The sequence below is a fragment of the Botryllus schlosseri genome, chromosome 16, assembly GCF_051294905.1.
Source record: "Botryllus schlosseri isolate E-star chromosome 16, Bs_hap1, whole genome shotgun sequence".
Lineage (NCBI taxonomy): Eukaryota > Metazoa > Chordata > Ascidiacea > Stolidobranchia > Styelidae > Botryllus > Botryllus schlosseri.
This window is the reverse complement of record NC_137251.1, coordinates 20443030-20459044: the sequence shown is the minus strand read 5'-3', so window position 1 is coordinate 20459044 and position 16015 is coordinate 20443030. Positions and strand designations below refer to the sequence as shown.

Here is a 16015-nt window from a genome sequence, read left to right as displayed (position 1 = left end):
AGATATGTCAGTATAAGTCAGGGGCGGCCAACCCGCGGCCTGCGACGAGGTTTTGTGTTGCCTGCGAGGTAATTCTCGAAATAAGTTGCAACATCAGGTAAAATTGCAAGGCCAACCAAAATTTCATTAGTCTTACGGTAAAATTTGATAATGACTCAAATGATCAGTTCTGACGCATTGGCATAGTTAGGGTACAGCCACATTTATCGCAGATCTTAATATATGGCCTTGAAGTAGAATATTTCGCAGCAGATCTATTTGACTTGAAGTTTTTCTTGGCACTTGGTATGATTTATTGTCACTCGATTTCTTGCATTTAGTATTGGAGCCCTCCGACTTCGCTTGTGTGCTCGCAGCTAGATCGTCGGCGATGAAACTTCGCCCTAAATGATAGAGGCATGTTCACCGAAACCTTCGATATTGCTATGTCTAAACGCGGAATTATCTTGTCCTTGCTAAATGAGCCCAGTGGTATACAAAGGCAACCCCAATATATGCAAGTAACATATTTATTGATCGAAATCATTCGTTATCTTTGAAAAAGTTTCACGCCTAGCGCAACCAGGACATGAATGCACAGTTGCACTTTGCACACATAGTTTTCATGACATAATTGTATCAAAATTAAAGCGTAGTAATGTAAGTATTGTTTTCAACGTTACCTAATTCGGTACGCTCCTATCGGACGACTAGAAAAAGGTCATCAACATTCAAGTGGCCCGCGTAATCGTTCCTAAATCTCGTGTGTCCCTTTGGCCGAACAGGTTTGCCACCTCTGGTATAATTGCTGTCTCAGTCATCATTTTGACCTAATACATCAGCCATTATTACTCTGGTAGTATTATAGGCTATATAATTTCATACTCTCCTTGCCTTTCAGTATACAGTTGTGTGCCCTCTTTTTTCAGGATAATTCAGAACCAACCCAATCATACATTTTGACACTCAAGAGACCAAGTGGACGGTGCACTTCGACGGGCTAGTGATATATGACGTGGTAGATTTCTCATATGCTTTAGCTTTGTGTCACTGCATTGGGTATTCAATATCCAGTTCGCGAGCGGTATGAATAATACTCTACATTTCTTGTCCATCCGCATTGCAAGAATGAAAGGGCTGCGTATGCCGTCTGCAGTCGCTTCAATGGGTGATAAAAATTGATGTGCAGTTTTGAAATTCATTTTATCATTGATATACAAATTGGTAAGTTATGAAGTAGTTTAGCTTTTTGGGGTGCTAAAGTAGATTTTGCCTTAAGTGATTATGTTTTCAGCATACTTCATTACTTGACAGTTTTGATGCTGCAAAGTATCAATAGTTATGAAATAGGTTCGTACTGGACCAAATAATTTACTTTCAAAACTACATGAGTTCTTGTCAAACAATTCATCGTCAGCATGCTGTCTTCAAGCTGCACTATTGTGGAATAAATTTAGTTGTAACGCTCATGAGCTTGCCTTTACACATTTCAATATTATTGCTTCTTGCCTGAATATTCGAGTTAGCGTGCTGGGTCTGCTGCAGGCCAAGTCATGCGAATTTTGTTTTTATACAATTGCTTTTTCTAGTGCTGCTGTTTATTGTCCATCTGTGCTTGAGCCTGTATATTGCCTGCTGATCTGCTGTAGTTAATTGGCTGTAAATAAATGAGCTTTTTGCTATACATTTGCGAACAATCATGGGTTACAAGCTATGGGCTTGTATTGAGTTAACAAGAATTAGCTTGTAAGCTTGTAATGAGTTACAAGAAAAAGCCTGTAAGCTTGTAATCGAGTCTAGCATGTTTTTTCTTGTTTATTAACAAGAATAATTTTTACAGTGTATGACATTGAATTCCGACCCCCCTTAGCCACCCATCGATATTTCATCGGCATGTTTCGCTGATTATATGGAATGCCCAGTTTCTATCTTTGTCTCAGATTTTCATGCCAAAGTAAAATTAAAAAACCGTACTTATATCTATATTTTCTACTTAACTTGTTTTAAACTGATATACAGGCCACAGGTATATAGCTAAAACAACCAGTAGGCAGATTACATTCGTGATGTTGACATTATTAATGAGATTATACTCACTGGAGATCCGCAAGGAGTGAATTAACAGAACAAAACGAAAAGCGATTTGAGATTGCTTTCTGTAGCCAATACTGACTAACTGAGACTGAGAAGATGACTCTTACTAACAACCAACTATTAAGAATTGAATTATGGATATATGTGACGTCACAGTTGATAGGGATTTTAGAAGATGAGCTTGAAAACATGGTGCGGGTGGTGCGACATTTTTAAACGACAATTGTGACACAAAATGCCGGAAACATGTTTTTCAAGGAATACATCGGCTTAACTAAATTTTTGTTACACGGTGTAATCGATATTGATGATTTTCAAAGAAGAGTTTTGTTTAACTAGTCACTTTCGCATGATTTTACTCTAAGCAGATCTTGTTTGATTTGTAGATTCTACTGCACTGACCGCGCGCTACCAAATATACCTATATGGAAAACGTGCGACAAAGAGGATGTAAATTTTTTTACAAACGTGATAGTCGACGACGACGACAGTCAACCTGATTTTCGAAATTTTATATAGGATTGCGACAATGGAAAAGACGAAGTAAAATGTCAGCACTACCGCTGCGAGGACAATGGAACGTTGAAGTATCTTGATATGGATTCTGTAAGACTTTTTCCATCATATCATAATGTGGCCGCTTATCAAACAAAGCTCGATCTTCATGAAATAATTTTGGTTCAACTCGGTTTGAAAACAAGCTAAAGGGCGCGAAGTTGAATAAGACCATCCGTGGATGGTACACCAAAACTGCCAGGCAACGATAGAATAGGGTCACCATACGTCCTATTTTAAAAAGACGCACAAATGTCCCCTTTTTTGAGATTTTGTCCTCCTTTTTGAGAATATTGGTCAAATATATATGGCAAAATTTGACTGAGATACAGTAAATCAGCACTGAAGTAACGCTCCGGCTGCTATTTCGGAAGCTGAGCCGGAATGCTGACCTATTTATTAGTCAACCGATCTCTTAAGTGGGGAAAGTTTACCATATTTTAGGATGTTCCTTCGGTAATCCAAATCGGAAAATTTTGAAAAAGTGCCATCTTTTAAGATTTCCAAAATATGGTAACCCTACGATAGAATATATATCGAAATCATCATTTTCGCCCGCCTATTGCAATGTAGGACGCCGTGTCGCCATTTTAAAACTGTCAGTAACATGGCTACACTCGACCGAAAAGCATATCGTAATTCAAGACTTCTCAACCGGTGGAATGGTACGCAATTCTGCGAATGGAACAAATTGTAGTTCGGATGAAAATCCGAATCGATTTGGCTGCACATCGAAAATAATTGTTACTTTTTTAGACATGGAATAATTCAAATAAACCTACTAGGAAATTCATGTGCAGTGGCTACCTAACTTTTGCTGCAATTGTAAAAACTTGTTTGACTGAAAACGCATCACTAATCGTATCTTTAACAAAAAAAATTGTCTCACACCAGCCGTAGTGAATTAATATTCGAGCACTATAATTATTACGTAAATAAAAATCCGTCGGGTGTACTGACAGGCACACGATGCATCAGCCCGCTGAGTTTGCGACATGTGGGGTAAATGACGTAAAATTGACTTTCTGCTCCCTCTCTCTCTCTCTCTCCCTCTCTCCAAACCAGTGGTCTGGAACTTATAGCTCTTTACTCAATTTATCAATATTGCAGCAACTTGTTGGTATATTGTCATGACAGACAGAATATATATTCTCGTCGGAGCATAAACATGTCTTCGAGAGGTCAAGATAGTGAGGTATACAGGGTTAGGGCCTCGTACCCCCCACTTCAAAATCCAAAAAACTGAATTCGTGTCGCGCCGGAAACTAACACCATTCGCGAATTCGCTCTACCCGACATCGCACGCCTCGAAATCTTGAATTGCACGATACCTTGATTGATCAAAGACAATAGCAGATATGAAGACAAGCAGGCACGCTTGTAGGACAATGCTGTTTTCAAATACATATTGCCTTCCTGATATACGCCGACAAAACACTAACTGGGAAGTAACATTCAAAAATTAAAAAAAAACTTAATTAAAAAACAACATAGCTATCGATGTTCGTGATTGGCAAGTATCTTTCTAACACCGCCGTAAAAGGTAAGTGTGTAGCGCAACGTTATGCTATGCAGAATATGCTGTAGAAGCTTTCACAGGTGATGCTTGGTCGGACTGGCCCCCACCTGTGCCTTACCTCTCCTTTCCCGGTTTATTTTCGAACAAAAAATATGAAAATTCCGTAATTTTAGGAGTAAAAATGTTCAAAATCTAGTCATTCATGAGCAATGAGCATCAATGGAAAATACCAATATAATCATGGAAGGTTTCACAATTTTTCTTCATTCATCCCTGACTATATGTGAGACACTGCCTCACTTGCCTCCCATAATCCAACGTAACTGACATATCACCCCCAACAGTCGGTATGCACTGCTGTACGCAGTACGCATGCGTGAAAAAAATATGGTGCATACTACGCATCAATGTTCCCTCTAAGCTGCGCACGTGCGCAAATGCGCAGTGCTTAGACGGTCTCTGGGCACAGAAAATCTGAGCTGCGCACAAAAAATCTGAAATGATGATTATTTTACTCGAAGCGCACTGTTCTATAAAGGACCGGGCAAGCGCGCAGACTCATGAAAAATTAGAGGGGATTTTGCCAGGGGCAAATAGTGTTATCGCTGAAGTCTGAAAATGAGGTACAAGTGCGGCCCGTAAAGGTAAATATTGCGCTCTGCGAAGAAATGGTAATTTGCAATGACGGGCGCCTCACGAAAGAGATTTTTCTTTTAGTTTATGGTCTCGTACGCGTGAGCGATACTGATATCATTTCAGTATTTCAGTTATTTCTGAGAATGGCCAAATAACATGGTTTGTCAAATTTATAAATAACAATGGGTTAGCTCGAAGTTAGTCTGCGAGAAATTTACGAATAATATTCTCCGCGTGGCATGAACATTGCATAAGATTTACTGTACAATTACATGCCGTGAATTTTCGAAGTCATTACTTACATCATGCAAATCTGATCAAGTATGGTGGGACAGGATAATATGCAGAATATGCAAGTACAAGCACCAATATTGTTGAATAAATCCATCCCCTAGCAAACGTTGATCGGGAAATGATTCAACTGCGCACTGTAGGGCGTTGAATTACATCAGCTTCTCAGCAGCACAAATTTTGGTTTTATTCGATTCGATTATTTGAACGGCAATCTTCTGTCGATAAGGTCATACGCGAATATTGTTCTTGCTTCAATCAGACTTGAATATTCGTATCATTTTGTCCCGATAGTAATGAGTGCATTGCCGGTATCAAGACGTCAAATCAGTGTTTTAACGCGGTAGGCCTACATCGATCGCATGTATGGATTTGAAGGGCGTCCTCGTGCGTGTACGTACCAGAGGTAGTCAAATTAGTCACCGTCGCTACTTGAATAGAAGTAGAAGTAACGCCGGAATTTGTACTCTAGTAGAAGTAGGAGAGGCGGTTCGCAAGTAAGTAAGTAGGTAGGCTATTCCACGCCTATTTTTTTAAACTGTCAAGTAGAAGTAGAAGTAGTATAAAATTATAACTACTAAATTGGTAGTGCGAGTAGGCAAAATCTACTTGATGTGCTTCAAAAAGTAGAAGTAATTCGTTACTGACCACCTCTGGTACGTACGTCTACTAGTAATCTATATGTCACCATGCTCACGGATTCATTGTGACGTCACAGATGGTCGCAACAAAATTACGATTCGGCGTCCATAGTACTTACGACTACAAGCGTCCAATTGTGTCGCTTCATGTGTTTGGCTAGCAGCTTGCCTGTGTCGCCAACGTTGAATGAATACTCGCTAGTTCTGCTTTTCACTGTTTCTACTGATCGCTTTTAATGAAGGCAAAACCAATGGGTAGCCTAGTTTCTGATGCTCATACCCTCACCAAGCCAAATTATTAGGAAGTGAGATCCGTTTAACATGGATTGGTCGTCGGAGCATGTGAAAACGGAAGACAAAACTAGGTACGCCCGGAGACGTTCAATTATTAATTAGGGGTCCTACCTTTTCCAACGCACCTGACTCGATCAGCTCAACCGGTAAATCTGATTACGTGAGCATAAGAGCATAAAAATTGATAGCAATATACCGACTCTATCATGAATTATAAAAAATTCTCACGCTGCGCGTGATTAGGCGACACACCCACAAAACGGACACCAATTTAGCGATGAGCATCGGCAAAAAGCGTCTAGCCAAGAAGCTTGATTTATCACCCTATAGGGGCCTGGTTGCGCAATGCTGTACAAGGGCCTGCGCAGTGAGTTGGCGTGTTTGCGCTGACTCGTGAAAAATTAGAGGGAACATTGCTACGCATCCCAGATATTGCTGCTAACAATAAGTCACGAATTTTGAATTGTAACGTAACAGTTGATTTACATGTATAGCTCTTTGGGAGTTACAATTGAAAATATTGGGCCAATATGGCTCTTCGGTCGCAAAAGGTTCGCGACCACTGCTCTAAACAATCGTCAAATTGTCTCATTAAAGGTTCCAATGGCACAAAGCCCGAGTATAGTAGTATTCGCGTGTGTTAGACATGTTCCGTAAAGTTATGTTGAGTACAAACGCTGTCTGCACGTTCTGTATGTCATACATGCCCATAACGTCGTAGCATAAAGCATACTATTATATTAATAAAAGTATGCTTTCTTTTTTATGTGTGAGGCTTGGGCCACGAGATGCCAAAATTGAAAAAATAATAAAACATAACACAAATTAGAGAAGCGTATCATAACGTAGTGAACTCCAATGTGACTACTATCCTCTATAGTTTTGAGCTTGTTTCCCAAGCCATCAGACAGAAGCATTAAAAGAAAAATGTGAATTTTGCACCCCGGTAACGAACTGGATCCTCCAGGACCTTTGCGTCATACTTTTAAAAACGTTGCTTTAAAATACGCTGTATGGTTCTTATTAAGACCTGACATTCCCAGACTAAGCACTAGAAATTCCTATACAAAATTCGACATTAATTTGACCGAAAAGGGGTTTATTGCACTTGAGTTTAAACCAAAACGACAAAAAGGAGTTTTCTCTTTAATGATACACTGATGGTCTAAAGCATTAGCCTCTTGTTGTAAATCTGAACAAAATAGTGCTACGCATCTTCACTTTTATTTTTTAAAACAATATTCGGTAGGTTTGTGCAGATAAAATTATTTTTGCAAAATAAAAGTGCGGAATGTACTCAAGAAGGTTGAAAACCAGTATTGTAATTCAATCGCAATTGCCAAAGCATATACTGACTCGACTATGATGACTTCGTCCCAGCACCAATATGAACTCTTATGGACAGGCAACGAGCGATTGTAAACTGCCTCAACGTCCGTCTACAGCTACAGAAGGATATAATGAGATAGGTAGAACAATTTGCTGCAGTCATCATGGTGTCTAATTCAATCACCGTATCGTATATATGCTGTTCTCTTACCGGATGTCATTTTTGCACACGGTTCTTTTGCGCGATTGATTTCTGCACCATCGGTTTATAGATTTTCGGAATACTCAAAGCCGACTCCCCACGCCATTACCGATCATGAAAGCGTGCTGAATAGGGCAATGTGTGATCTCTAACCCAGGTATAGCTCCGAGAATATGAGACCAAATAGTTGCAATCTAATAATGTAGTGTCAATGATAATAGTTCAAATAAGATCAAATAAGAGTTATAGACAGAGTTATATGCCTGGCACGTCGTATTTTCGCCGGGTTCCCTACCATTCACGTGTCGATTATGATGATAGATGATATGGGTAGAACGTCAACAAGCTAACGATACCATTCAACTTGAAACGTGAAATGGTCCGGTTTTGTGTGATCGCAAATACGTGCTCAAGAATTCTCTTGTGATCAGTATGGTATCTCCTAAAAACACTATTTGTTATGTTTTTTAAAAGTTATGTCGTATTCCAGAAATGCGACGGGATTCAAGATTGCCTATCTGGTCGAGACGAATGCCATACGGAGTGCTTAAATAGTACTTTTTCTGCCGGAAAGGAAATGATAGCAAACACAGCGATATTCGCTCTCGTGTGGATCATTAGTAAGGAAATCTTCGATAAATCCATATTGTCAATCGAAGAGACACAGTGAAGCCATAGCAGGAAACTTTTTCAACTTTAACTCTTTCGTCACCGTACTCTACGTATATATATTACCTGCAGTTTGTTATTGTAATGCAGGTATATTCACAATCATCGGATGTTCAGCTGTAATCGGGATGACGATTTGGAGTTTGTCAAGGACGCGACCGACGTCTGGTCCGAATAGTGTATCGGATCACTCGAGACTCGTGAGACGGCAAATCTTGAGTTTGTCGTTATCTGATTTTGTCGTTGGGGTACAAGCGATATTTGCTAGTTGTGTTTTGTTCGCAAAATATGACCATTCGTTACAGATCTACACATTGTCGATCTGCATAGAAGCTGAAATGCTTGATGAATGCTACGCTGTGCAAAGTCGGATATGGAGAGGCAGCTATTCGTGCTCAGCACTCGGGTTCATTTTGGTGACCGGTTCAGAACAATCTGTCTTTACGGTGGTATTGATTGCAATTCAGAGGGTTCGCGCTGTTGTCCGGTAAGATATTCAGCATTGGTAATGTCGTCCCTATTTGCATCGGTTGTTTGTGTAGTGTCCGCGATTCTGCTTACTGTAGGCTTGAAAAGGCACTGCGATCTTAATATGATCTGGTCTCAAATTAAAGCTAAAATTTGGACATGCATCCCGCGTGATTGTACCTTAAACCTTTGTGCAAGTTCTGACACTCATTTTCTCTTTTGACCCATTCTCCACATTAGGCCCATTTGTCTACTAATTAGGTGATAAAATTTCATGCGTCATCCATTCTGCCTCCACTTGACGCAAAATGAAGAAAAATCTAAATTTATTGCGTTCATTACGTATTTACAGACCCTTTTCGCAACCAAATATTAATCGCGAAACGGCCGCCCTTCTCATGGCTTGGTTCATAGCTTTAATGATCGGGCTGATTCCACTGCTTCCCTGGTTTGAAGATTATTTCGTTACAAGAATCGAGTAAGTCCTTGCGTTTTTCACTTGTGGGAACTTTTACCTTCATCATCAGCACCTACGCATCGCCTACGTATAAAGAATGAATACCAACGTTAATTCTGCAATCCGCATGCATCCGAATGGGGATTTAATATTTCCGATATTGTTTAGTGACAGTGCTACTTATTCTATTGCATCATAGTGTCTTATAGTATGTGGACACACGCACGGTTCGCTGCGATTGGCTACGTTATAGTTTCCATTTGGCTGAAGGCAATTTGACGGTAATATTTGACCGGCTTGCCGAGCATTAAATTTGATAAAACGGGTATCAAACGAAAGCTGCTGCTACGCGGTGAGAGGGAGAGTGCGGATTTAGAGAAATCTGAAAGGTGATTAAAAAATGATAATCCAAATACAATCGTCACTGTTTACAGGTAAATCTCCTATATTCCTAACGAGGGCCATATAGGCCTAAGCTTGGTAATAAAACATTCCAGTGAAGTTAGGTATGGATTTGGTAGTAACAATTTGTAATCATTTGACTGTTCCGGCCAGGAAGCTTTTTAAAAGATTGAATACGAACCGTGACCTCTTAGCTCGACACCCCTTCTGTAAACCTTTATTCAACATTTTATCTAGTGCATTCGTGGACCAAGTCCTTCCCTTGCATGTCAGGGAAAGGCTGGTAATGTGTGCTCACACTTAACCAAAGTGACTATAGAAAGTACCGACACCCGCCATCAACAGCGCAACATTTCTCTGCGACGTAATCGCACATCGAAACACAAGCTCATTGCCCATTGCCGCGACGCCGGCTGAGCAGAGTGAGCACTCTCACTCTCGGCTCGCAGCCGCTCATTTGTTCCTGAGCTGCGGTCGCGTTCGGCCAGACAGCATTGTTGCGTCACCATGCCAATCTCCATAACAAAGAAAAATTTGCGGCTAATTGTGGTGGTTCCGGGGCCACGAGCGGGATAAAATTTATATTTTCGTGATCAGTACAGAGGCAGCTTCCGATTGATACCCGTTTTATCAAATTTAATACTCGGTAAGCCGGCCACAAATTACCTTTAGCCTAATTGAATGTGTGACGTAGACCAATCGCAGTGAGCCGTGAGATTTGCTTGTGTCCACAGTCCACACCATATAGGACACTATCATTGCATATTCAATGACTGCGTCATCAATACCTTTAATAGTATCTAGTACATATGAATAGTACGCATTAGTAACAGCTAGGGCTGGGCAAAATCGAGTACCTGAGTGAATCGATTCTGAATCATGTAATATACTTCGAGTCGAGTCGAGTGTCGTACCAGTAAACAGAAGACTCTTGTTTCGTTGGCTTTTACTGACTTAAATATCGGTGTCAAATAGAACAGTTACTGTAACAGTAGCGATTCAAGTAACAGAGGAATTGGAAACTAATGATTAGAAAAGCAATGATTACATGATGCACAATGGCTTTAATACAAAAGAGTATACGAATCACCACAATCTCCCCCACCGACTAAAATTAAATGCAAAATAGATACATCAGCACATCAAAATCACTTTACACGGTCACCGTACCATTCCGGACACTTTCGAACTCTATTAGATCGGCGCGGCATTGGCGTATACGACGAATTGTCCTTCATTAGAGATTCTCATTCTCGGGCTCTTCATCTCCCGACGCCTCGGCACGATCATTCGTCTTCTCTCAGCCTCAGCCGAATGACTGCGTGCTTATATCATAATCCCGACTTAAATTTGCCCAGCATGGTATATCGACTTTATTATGAATATAGATTACGCCAGAAATTGACTACCCCTGGGACGCGAGCCAAATAGTGACACGCAAGATGATTTTTCATGGCACGCTCAATGGTTTGACGTGCATTATGATAATTATGTTTCTTGCAAAAAGTGAAACAAAAGATTTCAAAATAGAAAAAGTTCAAAGGTGAATCCAAATTATTTCGTAAATCAACATGAAGCAGGGTAATTTTGGACAACTTTCATTTTTATTCAAAATTTTTCCTGCGGGCCGTGAAATGCCCAGGTCTGCACTACGCTAATCTACAAGTCTTCGGAGAACCCCTAATATTCAGTAAGTCACAAAACGAAAGTCTACCACGTTCGTGCATACGATATGTGTTTTAATCTGTAGAACTACCAGCAAAGCTACTCTGGCAGACTTGTACAAACTACCGATTTAGTTAGTTGATGGTCAACTACCTAATGTTTTTGAGTAGTTCTAGTTGTAGTTCTTGCTGATTTTGAAAATTGAGTAGTTTTTGCTCTAGTTCTATTTGCGGATTTTGAAAATCGGGTGGTTCTAATTTTAGTTGCGCTTTTTGAAAATCCAGTAGTTTGTAAATGTACAAGTCTGGCTGGCAGTATCCCCTGGTGAGTGTCAGCTGAAAAGCTTCGGGAACAAACATGAACATATTATTCAAATGCGTCATTGAAATATAATCGTGATTTTGTAGGTCGCATGTTTTTTTCAGGTTCTCCCAGAATCGGATCTTCAAAGCAATTGACAACAATGAAACTGAATACATGGTTACTATTCTCGGGTTAATGCACCAGCATGGGGATAATTCTGACACCAGCCAACTAGCGTATGAATATTTTAGTATACTTCTTTGCTTGCATGCAATAACTGCGTCGCTACAACACCTTTCAGCGGAACGACTAACTGGGGAAAATTGGCAAATCTGGTCACGGAAGTAAACCCGAACATATCGATCACTTACACGTTTGGATACTACTCAAGTCACGCCGTCTGCTTTCCGAATTTCTTTCCCGACCCGCAAGTCGATACGGCGTGGGGATACACAGTCTTCCTTCTGCTTGTCAACTTCATCGCCTTCCTATTCATGCTTTTCTCTTATATTATCTTGTACAAGTAAGTATGCATTATCAGAGGTGGTAATTCTAGTCATGTTGGTACTCAAGTATATGCAGATATATAGAACTGTTAATATCTACTCCGTAACAAGTAGAACTAACGATTTACAAGACATGCCAAAATTAATTCTAGTGTATTTAGAAAATGGAAATTATAAAAGTACTCTAAGAAGTTGTTTCAAAAGCGGTCGTTGTCACAATTCCGCTGACTTTTAGTATTTTTCATCGAAAATGCATCGTCCATAGTCGCGACTAACGTAAAATAACCATATTTATAAAATGGTATCGCAAATTTGTCTGGCCGAAGTCTACTCCAGAATTTCTACCTGAGTGTTGGAGGGTAATTTTGGAACCTCCTCGTCATCTCATCCGTGTAGGTGGGGTCTTGTAATAGCCTAGAAGTGGACAGTGCTACAAGTCAGCAGCTACGGAATAAAAATGAAGAATATTGACCATAATAACTGATTTTTTTTATAATCAGAGCTATTTTATTTCCCACTTTCCGGCGTTGAAGGCTATAGTTTATTAAAAAATTATGACACATCATATATCCTGATGTTAGCCGAACAGTTGACATATGTTAGGTATACGCCTACTTCGGCCCCCATCATAAAAATATTCTGCGGTTTCACCATATTACGTTTTCCAGACATGCTGTCAATTTGCGGGTAGTTGTGGAACCACAGAGTGCACTACAGGAGAAGCGAGCACACCAGAACAAAAGGATGCAGCGGAAACTGACAAGAATTGTGTTTTCTGACTTCCTGAGCTGGATCTGTATCATGGGAATGATGAAAGTGGCCGGTGAGATTTTGCTCTGGGAAAAAGTGGTAACGTAAAGGTTACCGCTATCACTGCCTATACTCAAGTGTCACGTTTGTTGACTTTACTACCAGTTATTCGTAACGGATTTCACCCAAAACTACCTACTTTTGTAATGTGGAAATTGGTTTAAAGATATCCTTTCATAACGTGTATGATCGGAACTGTAAAAACGAATATCGAATTAGTACGACGTCACTTGCATATATCTTTTGAAATGTATTGTCCGTTGTCATTTTGCATTCGTCGCGAAGATAAATAACGTAATTTCGCATGTTGTCAAACTGCTAAAAGTATGCGATCCCACGGAGCACTGTGAGCAGAGTGATCAGAATTTACTAAGTCGTGAACAAGAAGTAATCTATATCTGTTCCAGAGACTGCTCACATTTAATAATTTTCGAACCTCTTGTATGATTCGAATCGAACGAAAATAATTCATACGTTTATATTAGGCCTACTTGTGAACAATTGGTGCAGGGTTATATTGTATCTTACCGCTGTAGATGTGGGTTGTGTACAGCATCATACCAGTTTCTATCAACTTTCTGCGCTTTAGTATCCTATGCTAGACTGAGGTTATATGCACTATACAGTTGCCCACGTTGTTTGAAAGATCTACGTATGTGCAGGCGATTCAACGCCCCTTTTCGGCTAGAATTCACTTTACATTTGCTACTAGATTCAGAATTCAATGCGTAGTTCAAATATCTCGCAAAGAGGAATGACTTTGAATCGTGCCTAGTACTTTGAAAGTTTAACTTTACCTGGCATGTGACTTGACTTGACTCGAGTTCTCCTTCAAAATTAAAGAGACTTGACTTGAATCGAGTCCAAATGTGCATGATAGCTCAATATTGACTCGAATGTAATACCTGATCCTCTAATGACAATCGTCATCCCGTGTATATTCATCGTATACTGGAAGTGGTTTATTATACTTTACAAAATGTAACCACTTCACCACTAGAAGTTTATATTTAGGCATACGTCTACAGGAGTCACAAAAGCGACAACGGCAAACTGTAATCACTTGTGTATTTCAGGAATACCGATCAGCAACGATGTGAACATACCATCCACTCTCATCATCGTCCCGATAAACAGCGCTCTGAATCCGTTTCTTTACTCTGACCTTCCTGATATCATTTGGGGAAAGATGCGGAATGCCGTCGCCAACACATCTTGCACAACTAAAACAAGCGAAGACACGGTAAAGCCTGAAAGACTGCCCATGCAAAAAATCGAGGCGAAACAAAATTAAGACCATAGCATATTTGCAGGTTTTGACTTTGAACATAGTATATGAACAAGAAGATTTCCCTCAACTTTAGCCGTCAATATATTGCATTACAACCGACCTTACTCATTGGGATTATGATGAATCATTTCGTTTCATTATTATTATTATTATATTCTTTATTCACAGTAAAAAACTTGTCAATACACGCATAATCCGGGGAGCAACCTGCACCCAAAGGAAAATGGCGAGATTGGAGTAATTTTTTTAAAATTTCAGTAATGCAGTCAAATTGTTGTTCCTGGTGTTCCTGTGTCGTCGGAGTTGACGAGTCCTCTGGGGTCATCCGCTTAATACAACCAAATTATAATAAATAATAATTAAAAAATAATTAAATAAAAAATAATTAAATAAATTATAATTAATATTATTATTATTCTTTATTCACAGTAAGAAACAGGTCAATACACACATAATCCGGGGAGCAACCTGCACCCAAAGGAAAATGGCGAGATTGGAGTAAATTTTTCAAAATTTCAGTAATGCAGTCAAATTGTTATTCCTATGCAATACATGGAGTCTAAGTGAGATTACAGAATTGTAGTAGATGAAGAATTGGCAAGGGTTACAGAGCAGAGGTAGAGATGATTGAAAATGAAGAATCGAAATTACAGAAATGATGCTGTGATTCACTAGTATAATTTTAGTCCAGTGGTGCATTCAACGCCTTCCGAAGAATATGCACAGTGCCCAATAACGTGATCTTTTGGATCATGTCGAATCGAACGTTTCCCGGAATCTGTCGGATATGTCTCATGAGTAGGGCAATTTTTTTTTACCCCAAAACGGAAGATTTTGACCTAAAAAATCTATATTTTGACCTTTTTTGACCTAAAAAAACTGAAATTTGACCGAATTTTGACCTCATGTATGCAAATTAGGTGTTTTCGCATATAATGTTAAAATTGTACTACTTATCTTCATTTCTGGTTGGAACTGTCTGTCCTTACAAAGTAGATTGGCCTGAAAAAACGTTTTTGGCTCAAAAACTGACAGATTTTTACATGAAAAACTAGTATTTTAACGAAATCTGGCCCTATGAAGAGTTTCAGTAGTTACATAACGTATTCTGGTGGAAATAATTAAAATTTGTTGTAGTACAACGAAAGATCCTTTCCTACTTTCTCGGGTAGAAAGTGTCAGTCCTTACTACGTAGCTTGCCAAGAACGTTCAACAGCAGCATTTGTTGGCTGACAACACTCAAGTTGTGTGCACACTGCTGGTGACAAACCGTGTTGCTTCATTCTGACAATGTTGTCTATATCACAATTTTTCAGCTTGCGCTTCTTGATATAAGAACCATGCAATGTCCAAGCAGTCTTGCTTCAGCTAGGACATTGCGGTACGTTGACCATAAAACCATGTCACTATTTGTTTCATTTGACCATTTATGATTCACAATGAGCAGGCGATTGTCCGTTTACAACGGTAGGCCTATAAAGTAGGCTACAAGCTGTAAAATATCAAATGATAAGTTCACCGACAGCGCAAAATCTACGATACAAACGAAATGCAGAGGTCAAAAAATGTTTGACTTTGTAAACAATTTTGACAAATTTTGACCTAACGCTACAATTTTGACCTAATTTTGACTTTTTTGACGTGTCAAAAAAAAATGCCCTACTCATGGGTTTTGTGCTTACGACCCTGTAGCGCCAATGACTATAGGTACAATGATTATTTTGCATCGCCACATTTTCTCACATTCCATTTTGAGGTCTGCGTATTTGGACTGCTTTTCTGATTCTTTTTGTTGTATATTGTGATCAGCTGGGACAGCCAGTTCAATGAACAAGCATTCTTTTTTCTTTTTTAGTTTGATGATCATATCCGGGCGGTTGCTTCTGATTTCGCGGTCAGTTAT

At 39.6% G+C, this 16015-nt stretch overlaps 2 protein-coding genes and 1 long non-coding RNA gene across 3 annotated transcripts in view; all 3 read left to right on the top strand.

Moving 5' to 3' along the window:
* LOC145458660 (uncharacterized) overlaps positions 1 to 8210 on the top strand; it is a 64660-nt gene extending 56450 nt beyond the window's left edge. Inside the window, exons 13-15 of the mRNA XM_080337095.1 lie at positions 2460 to 2523; positions 2593 to 2679; positions 8031 to 8210. Coding sequence (XP_080193221.1) covers positions 2460 to 2523; positions 2593 to 2679; positions 8031 to 8210 — 331 coding nt within the window. The remainder of the gene's footprint in view (positions 1 to 2459; positions 2524 to 2592; positions 2680 to 8030) is intronic.
* The window catches only part of LOC145459406 (uncharacterized), a 261295-nt gene that overhangs the window by 192428 nt on the left and 52852 nt on the right, over positions 1 to 16015 (top strand). The window lies entirely within an intron of this gene.
* On the top strand, positions 9055 to 14114 carry LOC145458659 (G-protein coupled receptor GRL101-like). Its single transcript, XM_080337094.1, has 5 exons — positions 9055 to 9155; positions 11627 to 11740; positions 11806 to 12027; positions 12679 to 12833; positions 13897 to 14114. Exons 1-5 carry the CDS (start codon positions 9076 to 9078, stop codon positions 14112 to 14114), a joined length of 789 nt encoding a protein of 262 aa, XP_080193220.1. The 5' UTR covers positions 9055 to 9075.